Genomic DNA, 26,770 nt, shown 5'->3' with positions numbered 1-26,770 from the left:
GAATACAAAGAGCTAGGGATTTAGCTGAGTGACAAAGAGCCTCTGGGTTCAATTATTTTCCCCAGTCTACAAGGTGATAACCTATTTTACTTATAAATTTTGATGCAAACATTCTAAGTAAAATATCAATTCCATGAATATATAAAAAGAATAACAAAAATAGGTTTATTATATCATCAATATAATTCAATACATTACAAATAGGCACTCCTTTGAAATTGTTATTTTTGTCCCCTTTTGCATTTCCAGATGGGTTCAGTCATACACACACACACACACACACATATATACATATACATAAAATTTGCAGCAGTGCTGGGGAATAAACCCAGGGCCTTATACATGCTGGCCAAGTACTTAACCACTGAGCTATACCTCCAACCCTTATTTATTTATTTTTTAATCTTTCTAGAGCTGGAGATGTAGCTCAGGGGTAGAGTACTTGCCTGGCACACCCTAGACCTTGATCTGGATATCCAGCATTGGAAAAAAAAAATTAAAACTTCCCAAGTGATTACATATAGCTGATTAATGGACCAACCATTAAGAACTATTAAACTAAACCGTTACATCTCAATAACCAAGTTCAACCTATTCAACCAGCTTGAGAATTTTGTTTTAAAACTTTTCTTGGGCTGGAGATGTGGCTCAAGCGGTAGCGCGCTCGCCTGGCATGCGTGCGGCCTGGGTTCGATCCTCAGCACCACGTACCAACAAAGATGTTGTGTCCACCGAGAACTAAAAAAAAATAAATATTAAAAAAAATTCTCTCTCTCTCTCTCTCCCTCCTCTCTCACTCTCTCTTTAAAAAAAAAAAAACAAAAACTTTTCTTCAGGGCTATGGATATTTGTGGGGTTTTTTTCTATAGAAATTATTGATTTATCCAGGCGCAGTGGCACATGCCTATAATTCCAGTGACTTGGGAAGTTGAGGCAGGAGGATCATAGAATCAAGGCCAGCCTCAACAACTTAACAAGGCCCCAAGCAATTTCATGAGACCCTGTTTCAAAAAAGAGCTGAGGATGTAGCTCAGTGGTAAAGCACCCCTGGGTTCAGTCCCTAGTATGAAAAAAATTTGATTTATTTATAGCTAGTAGTAGCAGAAAGGCCAATATTTCTTGTTCAAAATGATACAAAAATGTTGAGAATACTATTTTTTTTTTCCTCAATGATTGCAGTATTTTATATTTGTTTTAGAAAGTAAAAAAATTGAGGGCTAGAGATAGAGTTCAGTGGTAGAATGCTTGCCTAGCATGCATGAGACCCTGTGTTCAATCCCCTGCACTGGTAGCGGGAGGGATGGGGGGACAGTTTCTCAGAAAGTGAAAAATTCCCCTGGAGATAACCGTTGGCTATATCAAATGGTCTTCCACTGATTTTCCTATGCAAACTTTTCGTGGTAGAAATGTACTTCTGTATCATGATTTTTTCACTTAGCATATTATATGCCTTTTCCCCGTAAAATAAAAAGAACTCAAGTTTTTTGTTGTTGTTTTTGTTTTGTTTTGGTTTTTTGTTTGTTTTTTAGAACTGCTTGGTGCATTGTTTAGCTTTATTGTAATTTATTCAATTTCTTATAACAGTCTTTTTCCAATCTTCAGCATTAGAAGTAATGCTGTAGGGATTGTGGCTCAGTGGTAGAGTACTCGCCTAGCATGTGTGAGATACTGGGTTCGATCCTCAGCACCACATTAAAAAAAAAAATAAAAGTATTATGTCCATCTACAACTAAAACAACAACAACAAAAAGAAATAATGCTGTGGTAAGTGGGCTGCACATGTGTCAGTTGGTGCACAGCAAGTATAGCTGAAGAATTAATTTGTAGTGCTGGAATTGCTGAGGCAATAAGGTAAGTACATTTTGGAGATGTTGCCTCACTCTTCCACCACATATAAGTTGGTTTCTTTCTAATGGCAATACATTATGATTGACCTTTGTTGATCTGATATTTGAAATTTTACATCTCAATGTAGTTTTTATATGCATTGCTCTTGGAAAATTAAGCATTTTTCATTCTATCTTTCAGTTTTCTGTTGAAATACTGGTTGTCATCAATTTCAGGAGCTCTTAGGGATAAAAGCCATTTATGAAAGAATTGTTTTGATTCTTGCTTTACAAAAAACAAATTTTGTGAAGGCAAATGTGGTGGTACATGCCTGTAGCCCACTAGGGAGGCAGAGACCAGAGGATCATTTGAGCCCACAAGGTCAAGGCCAGCCTGGGCAACATAGCTAGACTCCCCCTCAAAAAAATTCTGTGAAGCAAATTTAGCCAGACACTATGGTGCACACCTATAATCCCAGTGGCTCAGGAGGCTGAGACAAGAGGATCATGTGTTCAAAGCCAGCATCCGCAACTTAGTGGGGTCCTAAGCAACCTCATTGAGACCCTGTCTTTAAATAAAATTTTTTAAAAAAATGGACTGAGGATGTGGCTCAGTGGTTAAGCACCCCTGGACTCAGTCCCCAATATTAAAAAAAAAAATTGCACAAAGTAAAACCCCTGCTTAGACACTTGTGCAGTGATGTCTAGATATTTACAACAGTACTTTCTCAGACACTACATCCTTCTTCCTCTTAAAATGCGCATAGTTCCATTGTTTGCTCTGCATGTAAGAAGATTGTAGATCCTGATACACAACCCAAGACCAATTCACTCATCTGGACAAATAGGTTCCCTCTTATAATTTTTAAGTCTCCTTGGAAGGTTTAAGCAACGAAATTTTCCTAAACTATTAGGGAGCAAGTATCTTGTGGTGGTAGCAGCACCACCTCTAGAGTCAGATACCAATTATGTAGCCTGGTCTGCAGAGCACCACCACTTATTTTTGCTCCCTGTACACCAACAGTCATTAGATTCCATATTTAAACTTTGTGGTTTCAAGAAATAGTTACTATTTTGCTGCACCATCCCAGGGCCTGGCACGTGCTAGGCAAGCACTCTACACATCCTGCCCACTATTTCCAGTTTTATGCAAAAGCAAACCAAGCATTTATTTGCTCATGATCACAGTCTGCACACAAATCTAGGGTCTTATGACACTAAATGTATACTGTGTTTAAAGTCCATGTTCTGCTTCTATGTCCCCCGCCCCCCGCCCCCCGCAATCAAAGCTTCAACCCTTTGGCCTAATATCCACAACCACTTGCGAGCTGATTGCTATCTAGTTCCTCTGGGCTCAAGTAGCCTTCCTCCATGTCCTTTTCAAGCCATGAAAAGTAGGGTTTTAAGATCCACTAAAAAACGACATACGAAAGCACAGCCCTGAAGCTGGGTCTTAAGATAACATTTGTCTAAAATGGGACTACAGATCAAACAAGCACATAAAACTCACTATATTACATACCTCAATAGAGGGATAAGTTTAACATCCCCAACATCTGGAAGCTGAAACTCCCGTTTTTTGTTTGTTTTTGTTTTCTCTTCGTGGTGCTAGAAAGCCAACCCCAGGGCCTCATGCACACCACACAAGCACTCTATCACTGAGCTGTACTATCAGCCCCTCCCTGTCTTTATTTTATATAGCTAGATGCACTCTTCAACATGACCTCTTAGGGCAGAGAAGAAGAGAATTTGACAAACCACGTTCAACTCTTAGTTTATGTCTAGAAATAACACATGGCAGGCACGTCTACCCAAATTCCATTGCCCAGAACAATTTACATGGTCAAGCATGAGGACAACAGGACAGAGAACTACCATCCTCCCTCGGGGAAGTTCATTAAGAATTTTAGAACAATAAGGCCACAACAAGTCACTACACAGGAGGAAGAGAGCCCAGATTGGTGTAGACTAGACCAAGGTGAGGGAGGCACTAGAAGAAGACCCCCTGCCAAGGCAGAAGAAGAAATGATGCTGAAGGAGCGCCACCTTTGCCACCGTGTGCAGGATGGAGAATTAGTACTTACACAGCCCCAGCTCCTCCCAGCAATTGCTGACAATGGCACACCATATCAATGCAGATGCACAGGACCTCAGTGTGGCACCCAGAGGGGTGCTTCTGCCAGTCCTGAGCTCAGCCCCCAGCCCCTGTCCCACAGTTACTGCTTTCATTCAAAGATAAATACAATCTGAAAAGGAATCAGCACGTACTCTTTTGGATGTTAAATAAAAAGAATAAATTTGGACACACACACACTTGACAACACATATAATGATGAATTCAAGACGAATTACAGATTAAATGTGGTCAAACAATAAACCTCGGGAGTTGCAGGTAAATGGATGGAACTAGAGAATATCATGCTACATGAAATAAGCCAATCCCAAAAAACCAAAGGCCAAATGTTTTTTCTAATAAGTGGATCCTGATCCATGGGGGTGGGGGATAGGGTAGAATGAAGAAGAATGAAGGAACTTTGGATTGTGCAGAGTGGAGTGAGGGGAGGGACGGGGCATTGGGGATGAGAAGGACGGTAAATGAGATGGACCTTATTATCCTATCTGCATATATGATTATATTATTGAATGATTCTGCACCATGTACAGCCAGTGGAATGAGAAGTTATGCTTCATCTGTGTACAACATGTCAAAATGCATTCTACTGTCATGTATACATGTATAATTAGAACAAATCAAAAATATAAAGCTTAGGGGGGCAAAAGAAGATTTTCAAAACTTGAGGCAAATATTTCTTAAACAGAATACAAAAAGCACTAACTATATTGGACTTCATCAAGATTAAAGATTCTTGTTCAATGGAGGAAACCAAAGAAGTAAAAGGGCAGTTCTGTAATTGAGAAAATACTAATACATGAAATATGCACTAGAATCCAGGTATATAAGGAACTCCCACAATTCAATGAAAATTCAATTTCTAAAATGAACAGGCACTTCACAAAAGATAGCCAAAAGCATATATATATCCGAAGTTTACAGAAAAGGTGTTCAAAATCATTTATCAGGGAAACAAATGAAAACCACTGGGAGATACTACTGTGCATCCACCTGTGCCTGAAATTAAGACTGACAATACCAAGTGTTGGAGAAGATGTTAAATCAGAACTGTCGTATCACCAATGGAAGTAAATAGTAGAAATATTTACTAAAACTTCACACATAATCAAGCAAAGTAGTGCACATTTGTAATTGCAGTTACTTGGGAGTCTGAGGCAGGAGGATCACAAATTCAAAACCAGCCCAAGCCAGGCATGGGGGCACACACCTCTAATCCCAGTGACTTGTCTCGGGAGGCCAAATCAGATGATCTCAAGCTCAAAGCCAGCCTCAGAATTTAGCAAGGCCCTAAGCAACTTAGTGAGACCCTGTCTCCAAATTTAAAATTTTTATGGGTTGGGGCTATATGGCTCAGAGGCAGAGTGTTTGCCAAGCACATGTGAGGCCCTGGGTTCAATTCTTAGCACAATGTAAAAATGAACAAATGAAATAAAGCCATTCTGTCAATCTACAACTAAAGAAAAATATTAAAAAAGAAACAAGAGTGAGTAAAACTGAGACGATCTAATGGATCCATGGATTATGTCAATGTCAATATCCTGGCTGTGAAATTTTGCAAAATATTTCTATTGAGAGAAACTGAGTCAATATTCTGGATCACTTTGTACTATTTCTTTTTTTGTCGGGGGAATTGGGGATTAAACTCAAGGGCACGTTATCATAGCCCCAGCCCATTTAACTTTTTATTTTAAGACAGGGTCTGGTAAAGTTGCTGGTGCTGGCCTTGAATTTGTTATCCTTCTGCCTCAGCCTCTACAGTCACTGGGATTACAGGCGTAAGCCACCATGCCAGGCAATCTTTGTGTTATTTCTTACAACTGCATGTAAGTCTACAGTGATCTCAATAGCATTTTCTTTTTAAAGGCGTATGGGGCAGGGTGGGGGCAGTGGCAGATGAAGACAGGGGATTGAACTCAGGGTGCTCAACCACTGAGCCACATCCCAACCCTATTTTGTATTTTATTTACAGACAGGATCTCACAGTTGCTGAGGCTGGCTTTGAACTCATGATCCTCCTGCTTCAGCCTCTCTTCCTTGTGCTGGGATTACAGACATGTGGCATTGCGCCCCAGCTCAAAAGCATTTTCAATTTAAAAAATAAGACTTGGGTGTCTGAGGCATTTCCAGTGTCTCCTCATCACTGAGGATCTCTGATGCCTAGAAAGGTAAGTGTAGTGGACAGACAGTCCCCAAAGCACAAACGAGGGAATTCTAATGCCAGAGATGCCGGGCGTGGTGGTGCACACCTGTAATCCCAGTGACTGGGAAAGCTGAGGCAGGAGGATTACAAGTTCAAAGCCAGCCTGGGCAATTTAGCGAAGCCCTAAGCAACAGTAATACCCTGTCTCAAAATAGAAAATAAAAAAGGGCTGGGGACTTAGCTCCTTTATAGAGCACCACTGGATTCAATCCCCTGTACAGGAAAGGAAGGAAGGAAGGAAGGAAGGAAGGAAGGAAGGAAGGAAGGAAGGAAGGAAGGAAGGAAGGAAGAGGGGGAAGAGAGAGAGGAAAAAAAAGAAAAAAGCAAGCAAGCAAGCCAGAGATACTGTGGCACACTGCCAAAGACAGAAGCCAGGGCTCTGGACACTCATTCTTCCATTCAACAGATATTTATTGAGAGCCTACATTGCCTCAAAAACTAGTCTAGAATCTAGGCTCTGGGGTCATGGTCATGAACACTCAGGCCACCCCTCTGTTGTACAGAAGACCACAGCCCAAGGAGGTGAAAACTGGCCCCCACACTCCTGGGTAAAAGAGACTCCTGGGTCACTGGCCCGAAGCAGGAACATAGGGACAGAGACCAGTAAAAATAGTGAGTCAAGCAGTTTTAGCCCCCTGGGACTCTGGACAAAGATGCCAAACCTCCTAATGCTCTTCCTGGGAGGGAGAGCGGTGTTCCGCTCCGCCCAGGGCCAAACCTAAAAATAACGGGATAAACACCGGCTGGACTACTGCGGTCAGGTTCAGGGCTCAGGGCTCCGGGGTTGGCCAAGATTGACAGCTGCCAAAAACTACAACTCCCAGGGTGTCCTGCGCCCCGCCCAAGCCGGGCGGTCACGTGACCCGCACTCACGTGGCTGCCCCGCCGGCTCGGGACCAAGCACCGTAGGTAGGTGCTGAGAGGTAGAGGCGGCGGGGGGTGGGGGTGTCAGGTTCCCGGGTGCCCAAGTGTCCCCGCCGCGGCCGAGCTCTGATTTCCTGCAGGGTCGGAGCAGGTCCTCGCCGCGCCCAGCCTTTTGTTGCGCCACCCCTGCGCGCCTTAGCCCGGCGGGACTCCACCTAGTCCTAGGCCGGGATCGAGTCCTCCGATCGCCTCCCCAGTTACCCCCAAGTGTCCGGCCGGTCTCGCCTCAGGCCTGGGAATCGGCCCCCGCCCCTGACTTAGCTCCCAGTGCAGCCCAACCCTCGTATTTCAGGGCTCCAACCGCAGGCTGGACTGAGAACCCACTGGGAATGGGAGCTGAGGGGCCTACTGCATGTAGACTTTAGGCTTCCACCTTGACCCTGCCAGCTACCCACCGTGACCTTAGTTTAGTCGCTTTCCCTCCCCGCCGGCCCTTTTTCCTCTGATCTGGCCCTCTGTTCCATGAGTTAGTGTCAGAGCCTGTCAGTGCCCCCACCCCCTGCAGCTGAAGCCGGCCCAGAAACAGCCCACACTCTTCTCTCTCTTGACTGCAGATTTTGAGTAACATCTTGAGAAAGAAGAACTTGAGACCACAGAGGGAAGTAAAAAGAATCTGATACCAGCCCTTTGGGGAGAAAAAGCATACCCCTTTCACCAGAGTCAAGCAGGTGAGCTGGAACAATGGAACTGAGTAATTGGAGGGAGGGAAGGAGAGATCTTTGACCAACTCAGAGTCTGCAGAGGGTGGAAACTCTCAGCCTTTGAACTGATCTCCCTGAGGACCTCAGGCTGAGGTCCTGTGGTAGGAGAGGCTGGGCAGATGGTTCAGGGCCGGTGCAGGGGTGCCAAAGGAAAACCTACTGTCTGGAGAGTCGGGAAGCTGCACCGAGCTGTGTGACCTTAGACCAATCACTCAGTAGACCTCTGTGGTGTGTACAGGGACCAGGAGATGGTCTTGGATCTCCCTGGAACTATGCTGGAAGCCTGGGAGCCTCCAAGAACCTGCTCTCGCTAGTCACTGCTTTTTTTTTTTTTTTTTTTTTTTGCTGAGTTGGTGGCTGGAGGGCAGGTTGCATAAGAGGAAGAAGTCCAGTGGCATAGACTGCCTTTCTGAATCTGCTGCCAGCAGAGGGATGTTCCCTCTGGGACTGTGTCCCTTGGTTACATTCTTGATGATAGACATCTGAGAGCAGCTGAACTTTCCTTCTCATGAGGTCACTATTCCCAGTCTGTTTGTTCATCATGAGAAAGAGATATTGGGAAGCATTTCAAGGGGCCTTATTAACCATTCTAGACCACCAGTGGACTGATAGTATCAGAAGGGATGGCCCTACAATGGACAGTGTTCAGGTTGTCATTATGAATCTGATCAGTTCACTTCTTTTTTTGGGGGAGGGGAGGTACCAGGGATTGAACTCAGGGGCATTCAACCAATGAGCCACACCCCCAGCCCTATTTTGTATTTTATTTAGAGACAGGGTCTCACTGAGACGCTAAGCGTCTGTCGGTTTCTGAGTCTGGTTTTGCATTAGCGATCCTCCTGTCTCAGCCTCCCCAGCTGCTGGGATTATAGGTGTGTACCACCATGCCCGACTCAATTCACTTCTTTATGAGTAAGTGGGGTGCAGTGTCACACACCTGTAATCCCAAAGATTTGGGAAGATGAGGCATGAGGATCACAAGTTCAAGGTCAGCCTCAGCAAGTTTGAGGCCAGCCTAGGCAACTTAGTGTGACTCTGTCTCAAAATAAAAAATGGGCTGGGGTTGTGGCTCAGTGGCAGAGTACTTGCCTAGCACGTGCGAGGCCCCGGGTTCAATCCTCAGCACCACATTAAAATAAATAAATAAAGTAAAGGTATTGTGTCCAACTACAACTAAAAAATACATATTTAAAATAAATAAATAAAAGGTCTGGAAATGTAGCTCAATGGTAAAGTGCTCCCAAGTTCATTCCTTAGCACAGGGCCAGGATTGGGTGGTGGGAGGGGGTAAAAACAAGATAGTAGAGAATAAAATATAGTTTTGTGTTAATACCCTGGGATCAGGATTCAGCAAGGATAGGAGAAGGAGCTTTTAGCAGATTTTGCAGTCTGGGAGGTAATAAGCCAGAAACAGTCTTTGGGACAGAATGCTCCTGACTCCCCACTAAGCACTCAGCCCTACCCTTTCTTGCCTTTTTTTTTTTTTTTTGGACAGGCCTAGTTGTTAGGGATTGAACCCAGGGCACCTCATGCATGCTAAGTACACAGTCTCTCACTGAGCTCCATTCCCCAGCCCAGCCTCTGGCCTTGATCTTGCTCTTCCTCCCAGTAGTTGTCCCAGTGCCTATGCACCTCATTGCTACCTGACCAATGGCACCAGGCTAGTGTTTGATGAGTATTCTCTCTGCTTGCTTAGGATTGAGAATCATAGGCATGGTATGGGATGACAAAATGGGAAGGGATATTTCCAAACATAACAGAAGCAATGATTTGAGGGGCAGAGATTATTAATGGAGATTGAACCCCAGAATGCCCTAAACATGCACTCTACCACTGAGATGTACCCTCAGCCTGGTTCATTGAGGACTAAGCCCTTACTATTATTAATAGACTCCATAGATGGAAAGACTCAGAGGTGAGGCAAATGCAAATGGACAGAAGTTCTAGGGCCAAACAGACCTAGTTTTGAATCCCGGCTCCTCCACTGACTGCTATGTGACCCAGGGTAGAGTGCTTCATACCTCTGGGATTTGGTTTCCTCTTGGTAAAATAGTGACAGTCGTGTCTAGTCTACTTTTTAGGGCCACATTGACAATTGAATGAGATGATGCATCCCCTAGCCACAGCAGTAATGATCAACAGTGCAATGAAGACCACACATTGAGCCCCCCCAGTTTTGCAGTGTAGCTGAGAAGAGGACCCACAGCTGTGAAACGCCAGCACAAGAGAATGTCTGAGTGGTGCTGGGCCCTTGGGTGGCTCCAAGGAAGGCTCAGTGAGCTGAAGAAAAGGGGAAGACATGGGCCAGGGTGGCTGGCCAAGAGGGACTAGGAGCATTCCAAGCATAGGATTAGTAATTATTTTCCTGGGGACCCAAATGTGACAGATGTGGGGATCTTGTCTTGTGGCAGAAATTGAAAATGGCCTGAATTTTGAAGGGCCTTGAAAGCCACACAGAATTTAGGCTGTGGGCCGCATCGAGGCTGGGCTATAGTGCATTGAAACACCCATAGTCCTTGGTAAGAATACCTCGTTTAAGGACGCTGCAGTCTAGAAACAGGCTGGGAAGACAGACAGGTCTGGATTCAGATCCTGCACCACAGATTCCTAGTATATGATCCTGGGTCAGTGATTTGATCTCTCCAAACTTTTTGACCATGAGGTTGTCACGGGATTGAATGAGATAAGATAACATCCATGACACACCTCCCCCATGGGGGCCCCTCTCCAGTGCTGACGTGTTAGTACTCCTGTCTTTTATGTTTAGGTCTTATTTATTCTACTGCTCTGTAAGGCTGAAACAAGCAAGATTTGTACCTGACATTGCTTTCTTTTTATGCTAAGGATTTAACCAAAGGATTTATAAAGCACCAAGCTATATCCCCATCCTTTTTTATTTTTATTTTGAGACAAGATCTCCTCGAGTTGCTTAGGGTCTTGCTGCATTGCTGAGGCTGGCCTTGAACTTGCAATTCCCCTGTCTCAGCCTCACAAGTTGCTGGGATTACAAGCATGTGCCTCCACACCTGGCTTGCATCTGACATTTCTGTGTCTGCCATCCCACACTGTGGCACCCATTGTGATGTTCTGAGCGGAAGTGCTCCTCAGTTTGAATCCCTGCCATGTTATTTCACCTCTCAGCCTCCCCATCTCAGGATAACAGCAGTACCTGTCTTTGTCCCATCTAGGTTGACAAGAGTCCTTATAAGTTAATAGCTCTGAACAGACATTCCTTCAGCTACCACAGGATGTGGCTGTGAGGCAGAACTTTCCAGAGCCCTTGCAGGAAGAAAGAAGGCCCTGGGCCATGGCCCAGGTCAGCATTAACAGTGACTACAGCGAGTGGGGCTCAAGCACAGATGCTGGGGAGCGGGCCCGTCTGCTGCAGAGTCCCTGTGTGGACACGGCCCCCAAGAGTGAAGGCGAGGCTTCCCCGGAAGGTCTGGACAGAGGAACCACTTCCACGCTTGGAGCCATCTTCATCGTTGTCAACGCCTGCCTGGACGCAGGGCTGCTTAACTTCCCGGCAGCCTTCAGCACCGCCGGGGGCGTGGCAGCTGGGGTCACGTTGCAGATGGTGAGTGTGATGCTGGGCAGAGGCACAGCACAGGTGGGCCCTTTGGATCAAAGACAGTCAACAGGAGACAATCTGCCCTTCTTCCTTCCCTTACACATGAAAGATACTACCCGTCTATTCTAGTACTCTTCACCCAGCCCAAATGAAATAGCAGAAACCTTCCTGACAATCAGATTTGGACATCACCATACTTAATTTTTTAGGCATTTCTGTGATTTTCTGGTTATGTTAAAAGAAAGGGGGTGGGGGCTGGGGTCATAGCTCGGTGGTAGAGCATTTACATAGCATGTGTGAAGTACTGGGTTCAGTCCTCAGCACCACATTAAAAAAATAAATAAATAAAAGGTATTGTGTTCATCTACAACTAAAAAATAATAATAAATAAATAAGTAATGATGCCATTAGCTGGGCTCAGGGGGTTCGAAACCTTGAGGTCAGCCTGGGCAACTTGGCAAGACCCTGTCTCAAAATAAAATGTGCTAGCTGGGTGTGGTGGTCCATGCCTGTAATCCCAGCAACTCACGAGGCTGAGACAGGAGGATCACAAATTTGACACCAGCCTCAGCAACTTAATGAGACCTTGTCTCAAAATAAAGAATAAAAAGGGCTGGGGATGTGGCTCAGTAGTTAAGCACCACTGGGCTCAATCCCCAGGACCAAAAGAAGAAAAGAAAAAACAAATAACTGGGTTACTTGAGGCTGTAGCTCCGTGGTAGGGTGCTTACCTAGCATGCACAGGGCTCTAGCTTCAATCCCAGCACCACAAAAATAAAATAAAATAGGACTCTTATCTTTCAGTACAACTGAAATATTTACTGACAAAATGACACATAGCTTGTATTGGCTTCAAAGTAATCCTGAGTAGGAAGGGAAATAAAATGTAACAAGATTGTGAATTGGTTATTTTTGAAGCTATGTAATGGGCACATAGGGGACTTTACTGTTATTTTATTCTGTCTGGTCTGTCTACTTTTGTATGTTTGAAAGTTGTCACAAAACTTTGTTTAAAAAAAAAATCTCCCCTTGGCAACCTCTAGCAATCTATTAAAATTGCCATGCAACCCGAGACCCATTTGCCGAAGCCACTTTGGGCATTGGCCCCTTAAGTGCTCAGGATGCCTTTGGCTGCCAGCTCTTCCCACACCGTCTCGCTCTACCCCTGCCTTAGGGTATGCTGGTTTTCATCATCAGTGGCCTCGTCATCCTGGCCTACTGCTCCCAGGCCAGCAATGAGAGGACCTACCAGGAGGTGGTGTGGGCCGTGTGCGGCAAGCTGACGGGCGTGCTATGCGAGGTGGCCATCGCCATCTACACCTTTGGCACCTGCATCGCCTTCCTCATCATCATCGGGGACCAGCAGGACAAGAGTGAGGTTCTCCCTGAAGCAACTACCTTGTCTGTCCCCCTCAATCCTAGGGGTGCTGGGGTGGAGGGAAAGGTGTTGAACATTCATCTAGGAATCCTCCTGCCAGGCTGCTGGATTCATCAGAGGGAGGTCCTGGGGCCCAGCGGAGCAGGGTGGTGGCCTGGCATGACATTTCCTCTTTCCTCCCTGTGCAGTTATAGCTGTGATGGCAAAGGACCCCGAGGAGGCCAGCGGTGGCCCCTGGTACACAGACCGAAAGTTCACCATCAGCCTCACTGCCTTCCTCTTCATCCTGCCCCTCTCCATCCCCAGGGAGATTGGCTTCCAGAAATATGCCAGGTTTGGAGCCCCGCCCCAGCCTGGGCAGGACAGAAGCTCTGCTCGTGGGCAGTTGGAGACCCTCTGTCTACTGGGCAGCTCCTTCCCTCCATGACAACTCACCTTCTCAGGGAGCAGACGTGGGCCAGGCAGAGTAGACCAAGCTTTGCAGGGTTTCAGGCCCAGGACCTTCTTTTTCTGTCCACCACCAAAGGAGAGAGTGGCCCTTTGCTTGGATGGGAGATGCAGTTCTAAATGTCCTCATTAAAGACTGGTGACAGCCGGGAGTGTGAGGGCAGCCTGTGGACCTGGCCTTGGCTCTCTCTTGGGGGGTAGTATTTGAGTCATTTGTGGTTGTGGGCCTGGCAGCATCTTCCATGTGGCTCAGCGTGAAGGGAGGAGACTGGCTGCCCTGCGCGGTACCTGACGAGCTGTGGGGTCGAGGCCTTTTCCAGGTGTAAAGGGAAGGGGCACACTCGGCTCTCCCCATGACCCCCTTCAGTGTCAACCTTCCAGTAACTGAACTCTCACCCTTTACCTTTGGTATCTCCTAATTCTCAAGGCCAGGCCCAGAGCATGGCCTGCTGGTAGCCCTGGCCAAGTCTGGCCTGCTCAGATTGGAGTTGCAGGAGCACTTGGAGCTCTGTTCTCCACTTGATCTCTGAGCCTTGGGGCCGAATGAGTGCATGTCCCAGTGGCCAGAAATGCTGATCAGGTCACTGTTGGCCGTCCAGGTCCCTCCTAGCTGTGGCAGGTCTCCCTGGGACTCATTTCTCAGGCATTTCCTGAGTCTTTTCTTGGCATAGTCCCCTAGTGTTCAAGAGATGCTTGTGGTCCCTAGAACTGGGGGTGGACCATCCCCAGCCACCCAGGAATGGAATCAGACTAAGGGCAGCTGAGGCTCTGGGGAAGAAGAAATCAATCTCTCCTTCCCGGCAGCTTCCTGAGCGTCGTGGGCACCTGGTACGTCACTGCCATCATTATCATCAAATACATCTGGCCAGATAAAGAGATGACCCCAGGAGACATCCTGACCAGGTGGGTAAGGGCCCCTGGGGAAACACAAGAATAGAAGCTGCCGCCTGGGACCCAGGAGGTGCTGGGTCAGGCATTCAGAAGCCACACGGGTGCTCCTTAGCTCATCAGGGATACTTCATCTGTCACTAGGAAGGAGCGAGAGGACCTGGTCTCTTTTTGCTGGAGGGAAGAAGGAGAGCTAGAGGCAGGAGGAGACTCTGCCATGAACATCCAACAGATGAGCTGGCACTAGACCAGGCCCCAGCTTGTGGAAACTGACAGGTGGAAAGGCACATTTTTCCATCTGTGTTTATCATCTATATGAGGATGAAGCTGATTTGTCATTTTTTTCCCTCAAATTCCCCCTTTTAAAGGGGGAAAAAATAAATAAATAGAACAAACCAGAAAAACAAAGCCCCAATCCAGAAGCCAGGAATTCTGGCTTTTGGTCCAGGAAGGCCTTTCAGAGCCTCAGTCTGTTGGGCTGGGAAAGGAGATGTCTGTTCTTACGTATGGAGGATGCTGTTGGTCAGAGGGTAGGGTGAGCGAAGGAGGGTTGTGCTTGGGCATGGTCAACGGCTCTGAGAGGTTCACGAGCAGCTGCACGCTGTGTTTGTCCACAGGCCGGCTTCCTGGATGGCCGTGTTCAATGCCATGCCCACCATCTGCTTTGGATTTCAGGTGCCAGCTACGAGGTCCCTACTGTCCCCTTAATTCATTCACTACCGGGGCTGTAACCCATGTTACAAACAGAATGGGGGGAATCCTGGGAGGAAGGATAAAGTGGGAGCCCCAGGACTTGTCCTTTGTCCCTGGGGCCTTTGTCCCCAAGGTACATTCCTCTGGAAACTGGGGATGTGGTCATTTCCCCACTGTGACCATGCCCTTCACCCGGACAGTGCCACGTGAGCAGTGTGCCCGTCTTCAACAGCATGCGGCAGCCCGAGGTGAAGACTTGGGGTGGGGTTGTGACAGCCGCCATGGTCATAGCCCTGGCTGTCTACATGGGCACAGGTGAGTGCACCCCTCCAAGGGCCAGGCTTTGAGTGCTCCCACTCCCCCTCGCGTCCCCACGTCCTCTGGCCCAGCTTTCCTGAGGACAGCCTGCATTTCCAGCACAGCAAGCCCCCTGTAGACGTTGGCTTGCACTTGGGCTGCCAGGGGGCCACGCACTGCCAAGATGAGAGGGGCAGGTCCATGCATCCATTCATCAGTTCCAAGTCAGAGCCCAGTAAGTGCCAGGAACTGTTCTCAGCATGGGGACGCATGGAGAAAGGAAGACCTGGTCCTGCCCCTGCCAGGTGGACAGTGTCATTGGAGAGACAGTTATGAGCGAGTGAATAAGGAATCAGAAGTAGCAAGTGCCATCGTGACAGTGAAACCAAGAAGGAGTGAATGGGACCATGTGGGTGTAGCTTTCACAGAAGGCTCCTCTCTAGGAGGTGGCATGTGGGGAGATGCAAGTGACAAGGAAGTCAGAACATGAAAAGTCAAAGAGGAGCTTCCAGACCGAGGTGCTGCAGGATGCCAGGTCTCTGAGGCAGGGATAGAATGGGGCTGTGTGTAGCTGGGATCCGAGGAGTGGGGCAGGTGGCAGGAAATGGGGAGGGGGCAGGTGCTCTGGGGAGGCAGAGAGGAAGCATTTCATGCGGGGGCACTGCTGAGAGGCAAGAGGCTCTGGCTGCTGGGTGGGTGGTTTGTATGAGGATGAGGACTGAGAGCCCTAGAGGAAGAACCCTGCCACCCTCCCTTGGAGGGAAGGGCACACACAGCTGCTGGGCCAGAACCGTTCCAGCCTCTGAAGTCACAGCCAGGAGCCAACAGGCAAATTGGCCAAGTCCCTTGTTCTCTTGGGACTCATGTTCTGCCTGGGGAGACAGAAAATACACCAATTAAAAAGACAATTCAAAAGGAGCCAGGATGGGGGGCGCACGCCTGTAATCCCAGCAACTTGGGAGGCTGAGGCAAGAGGATCACAAGTTTCAGGCTAGCGTGGACAACTTAGTGAGACCCTTTCTCAATAAATAATAAGGGAGCCAGGCACAGTGTCACACACCTGTAATCCCAGTAGCTCGGGAGGCTGAGGCAGGAAGATCGTGAGTTCAAAGCCAGCCTCAGTAACAGTGAGACCCTAAGCAATTTAACGAGCCCCTGTCTCTAAATAAAAATATTAAAAAGGGCTGGGGATGTGGCTGAGTGGTAAAGCACGCCTGAGTTTAATCACCAATGGCCCCCCACACACACCCCCAAAAAAAGACAATTCAAAGAGTTGCGTGATGTGAAGAAATAGAACTGGGTGACAGCCAAGTGCCTGGGGTGAGTATGATTGTGGGTGTGCAGGGCAGCATTCCTTCAGCAGGGGACATCTGAACTGAGTCCTGAGTGATGAGATGGCAGCGTGAAGACTGAACAGTTAGTGCAGAAGTCTGGGACAGGAATGTACTGGGCAAGTTCAGAGAAGGGGCATGTGGGGGGCTGGCGGGCTTCCAGCAGAGGATCTGCGAAGGCAGGAGGAGACCTCTGTTCCCAGCTCAACGCCCCCAGGACCCAGGCTAAGCCTCCAGAGTTGCTCCAGCTACATTTATCAGGAGAGGACAGTCCACCCTGCTACCCTTGCAGGGTGGCCCCAACCTAGCCCCCGTCCCTGCATTATAGGCATCTGTGGCTTCCTGACCTTTGGAGCTGCTGTGGACCCCGATGTGCTCCTGTCCTACCCCTCCGAGGACATGGCTGTGGCTGTTGCCCGAGCCTTCATCATCCTGAGCGTGCTCACCTCCTACCCCATCCTGCACTTCTGTGGGCGGTGAGCCCCCTCCCCACGCCACCCAGACCCCCTGGAAGCCCATGGACTTGTATGGAACCTGTTCTGAGGAAGGAGAAACTGCAGCCCCTAGAAAAGAATCCCTATCTAGGATAGTCCCCATTCCAAGCTGGGGCTCAGGAGTAGGCGTTGTCCCAGGGTCACCAGAACATTCCGAGTCCTCCAGGAACCACTAACCCTCATCTTTCTTGAGCTTTTAATTATTTTTTTTAAAGTTATTTTTTGTAGTTGTAGATGGACAGCGTGCCTTTATTTTATTTATTTATTTTTATGCAGTACTGAGGATCAGACCCAGTGCCTCACACTTGCTAGACAGATGCTCTGCCACTGAGCTACAGCCCCAGCCCCCCGAAGTGTTCCTTTTAAAGAAAATAATAGTGTCGGTCTCCATGTGATGAAACGAAGCACTGAGTCCTTCACAGTCACCCTCATCCAGCCCCAGGGTGCCCAGGGCAGTGTGGGTAAGCCCATCTTAGGCTCAGGGATTAGGGCCTTACCCACAATCTTCCCAGTTTATGGTTTGGCTCCTGTGAGCCAGAGGTGGGGGTTTTGAGCAGGGGTGCCCCTGAACCCCTCCTCCTGTGCACAGGGCAGTGGTCGAGGGCCTGTGGCTGCGCTACCAGGGGATGGCAGTGGAGGAGGACGTGGGGCGGGAGCAGCGGCGGCGAGTGCTGCAGACGCTGGTGTGGTTCCTGCTCACCCTGCTGCTGGCGCTCTTCATCCCTGACATCGGCAAGGTCATCTCGGTCATCGGGGGCCTGGCCGCCTGCTTCATCTTCGTCTTCCCAGGTGCGCACCCCTGGCATCCCTGTCTGATGGCCCTGTAGTACCGACTCCAAGGACCCTCTGGCCTCAGCGCCCCATGGGCTCTAAACCTGCCAGGGAGGGTCACCCCCAGCTCTCGCACTCTCCCTTGTCTTGATGAGAAAATGTGAAGTCCAGAGAGAATACAGACCTTCCCAGAGAGGTTAATGATCTCAACGAATAAGTAACAAGTCTTTTCAAACCCACGTCAGTGGTGCCAGGGCCTGTACTTCTATGTGTTCTTCTCTATTAGAATCTGGCTGGTTCTGCTCAATACAACCCAGAGGTCAAAGGGGCAGGGTGTTGACACCCGGATGTAGAGGTAGACACGGGTCTTTTGCAGATCCCTGGGAAACAGCCCCACCTGTTTCTGTGCAGGCAACCTCCTTGAAAGTCCTTCCCACTGCACACAGAGCAAGGGAGCTGCTGCTCTCTGCTTAGGCATATGCTTGCTTCTTGGCCTGTCCTTAGAAAGCAGAGGCCAGGCTCCAGCAGGGTGTTAAGTCAGGGGGCAGAGGCAGAATTTCTGGGAGAGTAAACATGACTTTCTCTACCACCCTTTTGGTAAGAGGGGTCTGGGATGAGGGTAGATCCTCTGCTTCTTACAACCTCAGAGCCACCTCTTCTCCTCCAGGTCTGTGCCTCATTCAAGCCAAACTCTCTGAGATGGAGGAGGTCAAACCAGCCAGGTAAAGCAGGGCCAGGGGCTGGGGATGTGGCTCAAGTGGTAGCTCGCCATGCCTGGCATGCGTGCGGCCCGGGTTCGATCCTCAGCACCACATACCAACAAAGATGTTGTGTCCGCCGATAACTAAAAAAAAAAATAAATATTAAAGCAGGGCCAGCCTTGGATCCTCTGGGAGGTGGGGTATGGGAGGCAGGGGGTGGGAGTCAGTAGAAGACAATAAGGAGTCTTTTGCATGCTTTTAAAATCATGGGCTTTTAAAGCTAGGCATGGAGGTGCACACCTGTAATCCCAGCTACTTAGGAAGCTGAGTCAAGAGGATTGCAAGTTCATTGCCAGCCTGGGCAGCTTATCAAGATCCTGTCTCAAAATAAAAGTTTTAAAAAGGGCTAGAGAATAACTCAGAGGACTTAGAAGTGGTGCATTTGTCTAGCATGTGTGAAGCCCTGGGTTCAGTCCCCAGCACTACGAAGAAAGAAGGAAGGAAGGTAATTATAGAAAACTTTAAAAATACACGCAGGTCTAAAGAAGCAAATGAAAATCACCCTTATTCTCAGGACCAAGTAATAACCCTGTTCTGGTTTTGATACATCTATTTGCAGATGTCTGCATCCCCAGTCCTTTAATTTTTGAGACAGGGTCTCGCTAAGTTGCTTATAGCCCTCCTAGGTTGCTGAGGCTGGCTTTGAACTTGCTATTCCCCTGCATTAGACTCCCAAGTCCCTGAGATTACAGGCATGTGCCATTGCACCCAGCTTGATTCTTTTTTTAAGGAAATGTATCACATCTTATGTAGCTGGCTTTTTTCTGAACATCTTCCCATCAGGAGGCCTGTGCACTAATCCTGGTCCTGCCCTTAGCATCCTGTGACCAGTCAGTTCATCCATTAGGTATTGGTCTCCTTACCTGTGGACTAAAGATAATACACCTGGCTGAACACACATGCCTTTTTATGGAAAAGTCCTTGACAAGTCAACAGTGGAATAAGTAATAAGGGTACCTAACTTCCATATATATGTAAGTCAGAAGAGACGTGAACAGGATGACTGATCAGTTCCTTTTCATCCTCTGTTCTTCAGCTGGTGGGCATTGGTCAGTTATGGAGTCCTCTTGGTCACCCTGGGAGCCTTCATCTTTGGCCAGACCACAGCCAATGCCATCTATGTGGATCTCTTGGCATAACCACTGCCTCCCAGGAAGCACATGGCCTTGACCATTGGACCCAGGAATTCTCTCTTAGAGCTATGGGGCCACCCAAGTCCAACATCATTCCAGCTGGTGGGATGACACCAGACATCCTTTTCCAGGAATACTTCTGGGGCAGAATCAGGCCCCACACCTGTGGACAGTTCAAGTTTAGCTCTCTTCCTGCTCCCCAGCCATGGCTACGCTATGGGTGGTGGCAAGTCTATGTCACAAAGGAACTTCTTTCTCCTAACTCAACTTCATGCCTGCAACCCCCACGGGTAGAGGATCAGCAGGTACTAGAAGAACCAGTCTGATTTCCCTCTGGAGAAAGACCACATTGGAAGGGCCAGTGTCCTCCACAGAGCAGCCTGTCCTGAGTTGGGGTTGGGCATATACCCTCAGGCTCAGTGCTTGCTCCAGCCCATCAGCAGCCATGGACAGTATTGGCTTCTTCTAGGATCTGGCAATTTCCAAAGGTAGAGCTGAAGTCTTACAAATGGGAAGAAATAGGTAGATGCTGGCCTTGTCCATTCCCTCTTGGACCCCTGATGGCCTCTTTCTCATGGCTGGCATTTCCCAAATCTTTAGGGACTGACTTTCTCCAAACCTGATGGTCCAGGTTGAGCACCCTCTCTTCCTCCATCCCCAGGTCTCACCAACTCTAATGTTTACAAATGGCGCCAGCCTGGTTCTGAAGCCAGGGGCCGCCCATGCCACGGTGCTGTGAGTACTCCTCCATTAGCTTTCCCCACGGGCAGAGGGTGGGGTCTGCTGCTTCTTTTGGATTTCAGGTGGGCCACTCTTTTCAGAAACTCAAGGTGGGTGAGGGAGAAGGCTGGGAGCCTTTCAGACCCTCCATGCAGGCTGGGCTGGCCAAGATCCAGGTGAACCTCTGACCTCTTTTTCAGGGATTGCTCCTCTCCTTGCCACTGTTCTGCCCCCTCCCCAAGCCAGCCCTAGTCTGATGTCCCAGAGAGGACAGTGGGGTTGACATTGGTAGGCCTGGAAGTTTCCATTGCCAGGTGGATCTTGGATCACGTTCCTTTGTGTAGCTCCATCTCTGATTTATGAACGTGTTTTGTTTTGTTCTGTTGTGGGGCATGGGTGCCAAGCCCTCTCTCAGCTTCCTCAGCTCCATACATCCTTCACGCTTGCCCTCAGCAGCCTGTCAATCACATCAAGGTCACACCTTCATTGTCGCAACACAATTCTCTCCTTCCATATTCCCATTTTGACCTCCTTGGCCCCTCACCCGCCCTTGTTCACTGTGGCAACTCCCAGGTACAGAATCAGGCTTCCTCCTCCAGGAATCCCCGTATTTCCTTCATCCCCCCTGCCTAAAATCTCTGAACTGGGAGTGAGAGGGGCCCCCACCCAGTAGCTGCCACTCTGGGCAGTCCCACCTAGGCTGTGCAGGCCGGCTGGAGGCTGGTGAGGCTTTGTCCAACCTGAAGACTGGATAAGCTGCCTTTCCATACATCTGCTCTTGAGGCCCATTTCCCTGACCCCCGGGACCAGCCCCTTCTGCTGCTTGCTCTCGGGCTCCCGCCCAGTGGCGAGCCCCATCAAGGCTAGGAGGCCAGCCTGCTGGCAGGGCTGAGGTGCCTCCCAGTGCTGCATTTTAGGGTTGGGGGAATAATGTGGGGCCGCTGCACAGACATGGGCCAGCCAGGAAGAAGAGCTGGATCTGGCCTCTGGACCTAACCTCAGGAGCCTTCCCTCCCTCCCCATCAGGGCCTCCCGATGTTTGTTTTGTACTTTGGACACTCTCAAGAGGGAGGATGGTGAATAAAGGGAACTTGTGCTGCTGAGCTGCATCTCCTGTGTCTAGTGCCGGGGCTCAGAGTCTGGGCCATGGTGGGAAGGAGAGGGAGCTGGGGTGAGAGGTGTGGATGGCACTTCTCCATCTGTGACCCCTGTCCCCTCCGTGCTCTGTCTGCCCAGCTGGAACCGGAGTGACTTTGATGCCTCCCTTTTCTTCCAAGATAACTTAAAGACTTATTTGAAGTTTCACCTGCAGTCACTTGGCCCTGTTGCTTTGGGCCTGTGGTGCCCCCATACTTGGCAGGAGCACACAGCAGAGGAGGCCTGTTCATTTCATGGCAGCTGGAAAACCAGCGGGGACCTGGGTCTCAATATCCCCTTAAAGGGCACACCCACAATTATTCCTCCAGCTAGGCCCCACCTCTTAAAGCATACCACCTTTTTAGATCCATAGGCTGAGGACCAGCACATGGTCCTTTGAAGGACATTCTAGAGTCAAACTAATAGGCTTTACAATTTAGGGGATACAGGAAATCTTCCTGCAGGAGGTAATGTTTGAGTCGGCCCTGAATGATGACTAGCAGTTAACTAAGTGGGGAGAGGTAGGGAGACCTCTCCAAGCAGTGGGAACTGTGCAAAGACCCTGAGGTAGGAAGAACATGGCTTGAACTGAGAAGTGGACATTGTAGAGGAGCATTGCCTGGATGTGGGAGCACAGTAGAGATGAGACTTCTGGGCCTGCCTTCTGTGTCTTCTCCTTTGAGTCAAATCTAGCCATCACCCCCCATCACACTCCCCCTCTCTGTTCCAGTCATATTCAAATGAGGGTGAGGGAAGGGATTTGCCCTTTAAGGGGGAAACACATTGGAGAGATTAAAGGGGGTAGAACAGCTTTGGGCCATATTCACCCTTGACTAGGGGGCCAAGAGCTAGAAGTTGGGTTTCACTTTTTCCTCATGAACAGAGGGAAGGAAAGGTTACATCTATGCCAAGGGCAAACTCCAGTGCCAACAGCCAGATTCATCCATTCATATTTGCACATTGTGCTCAAGACATCCCCACTTTGGTGGGCAAGGTGGTGCACACCTGTAATCCAGTAACTTGAGAGGCTGAGGCAGGAGCATCGTAAGTTTAAGGCCAGCCTCAGCAACTCAGTAAGAACTTCAGCAACTTAGCAAGACCCTGTCTCAAATTTTTTCTTTTTCTTTTAACCAGGGATTGAACCTAGGGGCCCTTCTACTGAACCACATCCATAGCCCTTTTCATATTTTATGGTGAGACAGGGTCTTGCTGAGTTGCTTAGAGCCTTACTAAGTTGCTGAGGCTAACTTTGAACTTGCAATCCTCCTGCCTCAGTCTCTCAAGCCACTAGGATTACAGATGTGCACCACTGTGCCCAACAAAATAAGTTTGTTTGTTTGTGTTTTTTTTAAAGGACTGAGGAGTCAGGTGTGGTGGCACATGCCTGTAATTCCAGCAATTCAGGGCCAGCCTCAGCAACTCAGCTCTCTCAGCCTACTCACTGATCTCTGAACCGAAAAGGCAAGCCCAGGAACCTACAGACCCCATGCTACAAACCCCAATATCAGATCTCAGAAGCCTTGGATCTTCTCCCATCACTCTCACATGGAGTGGTGGAGTACACTTTACCTCCAGGCCTGTTTCTGTCTAAAGTGGGAATGCCTGGTGACCTCATGAGGGAAAAGGGAGCTAGCGTAGAGAAACTTCTGGAAACAGAATACAAGTGCTTTATAACTGAAGGCCACATTTAAAAGAAATGTGAAAATCCTTTCCAGGAGGACACACGCTGGGGCTTCCCTGACCAGCTGGAGGATCAGGGTGCTTTTCAAACTTTAATGTGCATTCAAGACACAAATTGCCTAGGACCTCCTTAGACTGCAAATTCTGATTCAGTAGGTCTAGCGCGGAGCCTGGGGTCCCTGTGGCTAACACTCCCAGTGAGGGCAGTGCTGTTGTTCTCAGAAGCCCTCTGAGGAGCAGGGGCCTAATGGACAAAGCCAAGTCCTTGGCCTCACTGAGTGAAATCTCAATGATGCCTCTCACACTGTGAGAACTCAGGGAGTTGGTTCACCTCTCCCAACACCATTTAAGTCAGCTTTAAGGTGGGAGTGACGGTTTCCACTTTGCAGAGGTAGATATTGCAAATCCAGGGCACAATAATACACGTGGAAAGCCTGGCAGATGGAAGGAATTACGTTGGACATTTCATTCTACTGGAAGTGTGTCAACTGCAGTTTTTTCCTTTGGTCAATAGAGGTCGCCTTTGCATAATTTCTGCTTATGGAGGAGGGGAACCTGTCGCTGAAAGGAGATTCCAAACAATTGAGTCACTAGGGCTCCTGGTGATTTGGCTGCTGCTTGGTAGATCTGAGCTTTATACTAGGGCAGGGCCACCTCTAAATTATGGCCTCCAGTGTGGTGCAGAACTCAGACCAATCAAATAATCAGATACTAATTGTGTAGGTACATGGGTTAGGTAGATACAGATATTACAAACCAAGATTTGGTAATGATTCCTTGATATCCTATTCCTATGATATTCAGACTGGGCGAGTGATGCACACCTGTAATCCCAGCAACTTGGGAGACCAAGTCTGAGGATTGCACGTTCAAGGTCAGCCTCAGCAACATAGTGAGACCCTCAGCCACTCAGCAAGACACTGTCTCAAGAGAAAAATGGTTGGGAATGTAGCTCAGTGGTAAAGTGCCCCTGTGCTCAATATCCAGCATCTTCCCCCAAAATTGATGCATTAGTTTAAAGAGATGCTACTTAAAACAGATACACCCTAGAATCCCAGTGGCTTAACACAATAAACATTTATGTCTGATGCAGGTGATCCTGGTCAGTACATGGACAGCAAGACTGAGGCTTAGGTCTAGCAGGTAGGTGGTTGAAAGTTTTAGATCAGTGGTTGGCCCCTGGAGTGAATAAAGTTGAAGTCCCACCCACACCCTATTTGGGCATATCACTAGACTGATTCACCCAAGTACCCAGTGGCTGCCAGTTTGGCTCAGAGCCCAGCATCACCTTCTTCTCAGTTAAGTAGCCTTCTTCTGAAAGAAACCCTTGGAGAGCCAGGCACGGTGGTGCACACCTATAATCCCAGCAGCTTGGGAGGCTGAGGCAGGAGGATTGCAAGTTCAAAGTTAGCCTCAGCAAAAAGCGAGGCACTCAGCAACTGAGACCCTGTCTCTAAATGAAATACAAAATAGGAATGTGGATGGGGCTCAGTGGTCCAGTGCCCCTGAGTTCCATCCCTGGTACAAAAAAAAAAAAAAAAAAAACTTGGAGAGAGGTTGCTGCCAGGCCTGTAGTTCCAAGCAGCTCTGGAAGCTGTGGCAGGAGGATCACAAGTTTGAGGCCAGCCTTGGCAACTTAAGAGAGATCCTGTCTCAAAATAAAAAAAAATTTTTTAAAGGGCTGAAGTGGTTCAGTGGCTAAGTGCTCCTGGGTTCAATTCCAAAGTGCTCCTTTGGTTCAAGTACCAAAAATAGAAAGAAAAAGAAATACTCGAAAATGAATGATAATCTCTGATCTTATTTACCTCACCCAGGGAAGAGAAACCAATACAAAGAAAGCACTTGAAATGTAACACAAGTGCTTTAAAACCGAAGGCCATGCTTATATAAGAAATGTTAAAACAGTGTCTTCTCAAGAGGACACCAGTCTCAGCTGGGCCCTGGCACCAGCACTGATGACTGAGATGGGCACCCACTGTCACCCCAGCAATGGCCTCTAGGTGAAACTAAACCATGGTGCCCCAGCATACTCTCCGGATCAGGCTGGAGCCAGTCTCCAGCTTAGGCCACTCACCTGCCCCATCCTGCTTTCCCAACTCCATCAAAAAGTCAAATTTACAAGAATTCCCATCTTATCTCAGGACTTGCTTCTGGGGAGTCCACCCAGTTTCTAAATCCTTCTCCTTCCCCAACTCCAGGCACATTCCAAGGATTGTGTATTCTCTGCAGCAACTGGGCAGGGTAGCTCCCGACTAGGGAACTTGAGGCTCAATAGAGGTCCGGGGAGAGGTGGGGGGCCCAAAACAGGAGAGTGATATGAAATTCTACAGCCTGAACTAATAGGACCTCACCTTTCTCCTCTGCCTGTTCAGAAAGGATGATAATTGGAGTATAGATAGGTGCTTGATCAGGATAAGATCCTCCACCTCTGGAGAAGGTGAATGGCCCCAGAGAAAAAAACCTACAGATACCCCAATGCAAAGGCTGGGTCCTCCCTGACACCCTGTAGGGATGGCTCCAGTTGACAAATGAGCTGCAACAAACCACACAATTTCCAGCCATCAGATTCTTGGCTATGGGTGAACAAACATAGATTTTCAGAGAGCTTTAGGGAACACTTCCAACATGAGACCAAAGTAGCAATCTGAATGCAAGGCACCTCGAAGGGACAAAGTCCACACAGAAAGGAAAACCTATAGTTAATATTCTCAGAAAAGTAAAGAGGATATTTCAATTATAAAACAAGAAAGAATGCTTTAAGAAAACCACAAATTAAAAGCTAGCAACTGAAAATGAAAAGTATGACAGCCAGCCAGGCACAGTGGCACATATCCAGCAACTTGGGAGGCTGAGACAGGAGGATCACAAGTTTGAGGCCAGCCCAACAACTTAGAGACATTCTGCCTCAAAATGAAAAAAAATAAATAAAGAGGGCCGAGAATGTAGTTCAGTGGTAAAGCAACCCTGGGTTCAATGCCCTAAAAAGAAAATCAACAACAACCAAAAAGCCATTACAGAGAAATCTGGGTGTCTGGCAAAACTGAGAAATTTGGATATCCAGCAACACTTGGAAACCATTACCTACAGTTGGCTGCACTCCCGCTCTCCAGTAAAGTTCCAACCTGGAAGCTTTGTTCATGGATGTGCCCTGCTTGGCTCCTGGGAATAGCTGGGTTTTGGAGACCTGCAATTAACCTTTAACCAAATCAATTCTCGTCTCTATCAGTCCTGTCGGTGTCGGCCCCCACCCCACAACCCAGCATTTTCCCTGGGACTCTGAAATGCCAGTCCATGAGCAGATGCCAGTACCAGAACCAGCCAGCTAGCTGTCTCCCCAGCCTCTGCCCAGCAGCTCAGGTCAGGGAAGGAAGGGAACTAGCCAGAAACATGAGCCAGGGCTGGGCGAGGCTGTGACATAGACATTACCTCTCAGTTTCACCATGAACTTTGGCAGTTCATGAATCCCGACCAACATCCTTCCTGCTTGTCTGACAGCTAATGGTTAACAGAGGCCCTGGGAGAAACCGACTTGAGCTTCTCTTGGGCTAGGCCCTGGGGCACCAATATTCATATAAAATCTGGCTGGGCCTGGTGACTCCTGCCTGTAATGCCAGCAGCTGGGGAGGCTGAGATAGGAGGATCCTGAGTTTGAAGCCAGCCTCAGCAATTTATTGAGGTACTTAG

The 26,770-nt window shown here is 48.4% G+C and overlaps 1 protein-coding gene across 2 annotated transcripts in view; it reads left to right on the top strand.

Moving 5' to 3' along the window:
- The first annotated feature begins 7,007 nt into the window (after positions 1–7,007).
- The window catches only part of Slc38a7 (solute carrier family 38 member 7), a 45,352-nt gene continuing 25,589 nt past the window's right edge, over positions 7,008–26,770 (top strand). The window contains exons 1-12 of one of the 2 annotated variants that reach the window (XM_026395693.2): positions 7,008–7,069; positions 7,639–7,752; positions 10,974–11,362; positions 12,531–12,729; positions 12,923–13,067; positions 13,986–14,084; positions 14,687–14,744; positions 14,963–15,077; positions 16,719–16,866; positions 17,474–17,673; positions 18,323–18,377; positions 19,453–21,372. In XM_026395693.2, the coding sequence (XP_026251478.2) occupies positions 11,093–11,362; positions 12,531–12,729; positions 12,923–13,067; positions 13,986–14,084; positions 14,687–14,744; positions 14,963–15,077; positions 16,719–16,866; positions 17,474–17,673; positions 18,323–18,377; positions 19,453–19,555 (1,392 nt within the window). In that variant the 5' untranslated portion in view covers positions 7,008–7,069; positions 7,639–7,752; positions 10,974–11,092 and the 3' untranslated portion in view covers positions 19,556–21,372. Of the gene's footprint in view, positions 7,070–7,143; positions 7,753–10,973; positions 11,363–12,530; positions 12,730–12,922; positions 13,068–13,985; positions 14,085–14,686; positions 14,745–14,962; positions 15,078–16,718; positions 16,867–17,473; positions 17,674–18,322; positions 18,378–19,452; positions 21,373–26,770 lie in introns of those variants that run through there. The other variant, XM_077793162.1, reaches the window with a different exon arrangement.

The sequence above is a fragment of the Urocitellus parryii genome, chromosome 15, assembly GCF_045843805.1.
Source record: "Urocitellus parryii isolate mUroPar1 chromosome 15, mUroPar1.hap1, whole genome shotgun sequence".
Classification (NCBI taxonomy): domain Eukaryota; kingdom Metazoa; phylum Chordata; class Mammalia; order Rodentia; family Sciuridae; genus Urocitellus; species Urocitellus parryii.
The sequence above is the reverse complement of the archived record's forward strand: the minus strand, read 5'-3'. Positions and strand labels throughout refer to the sequence as shown.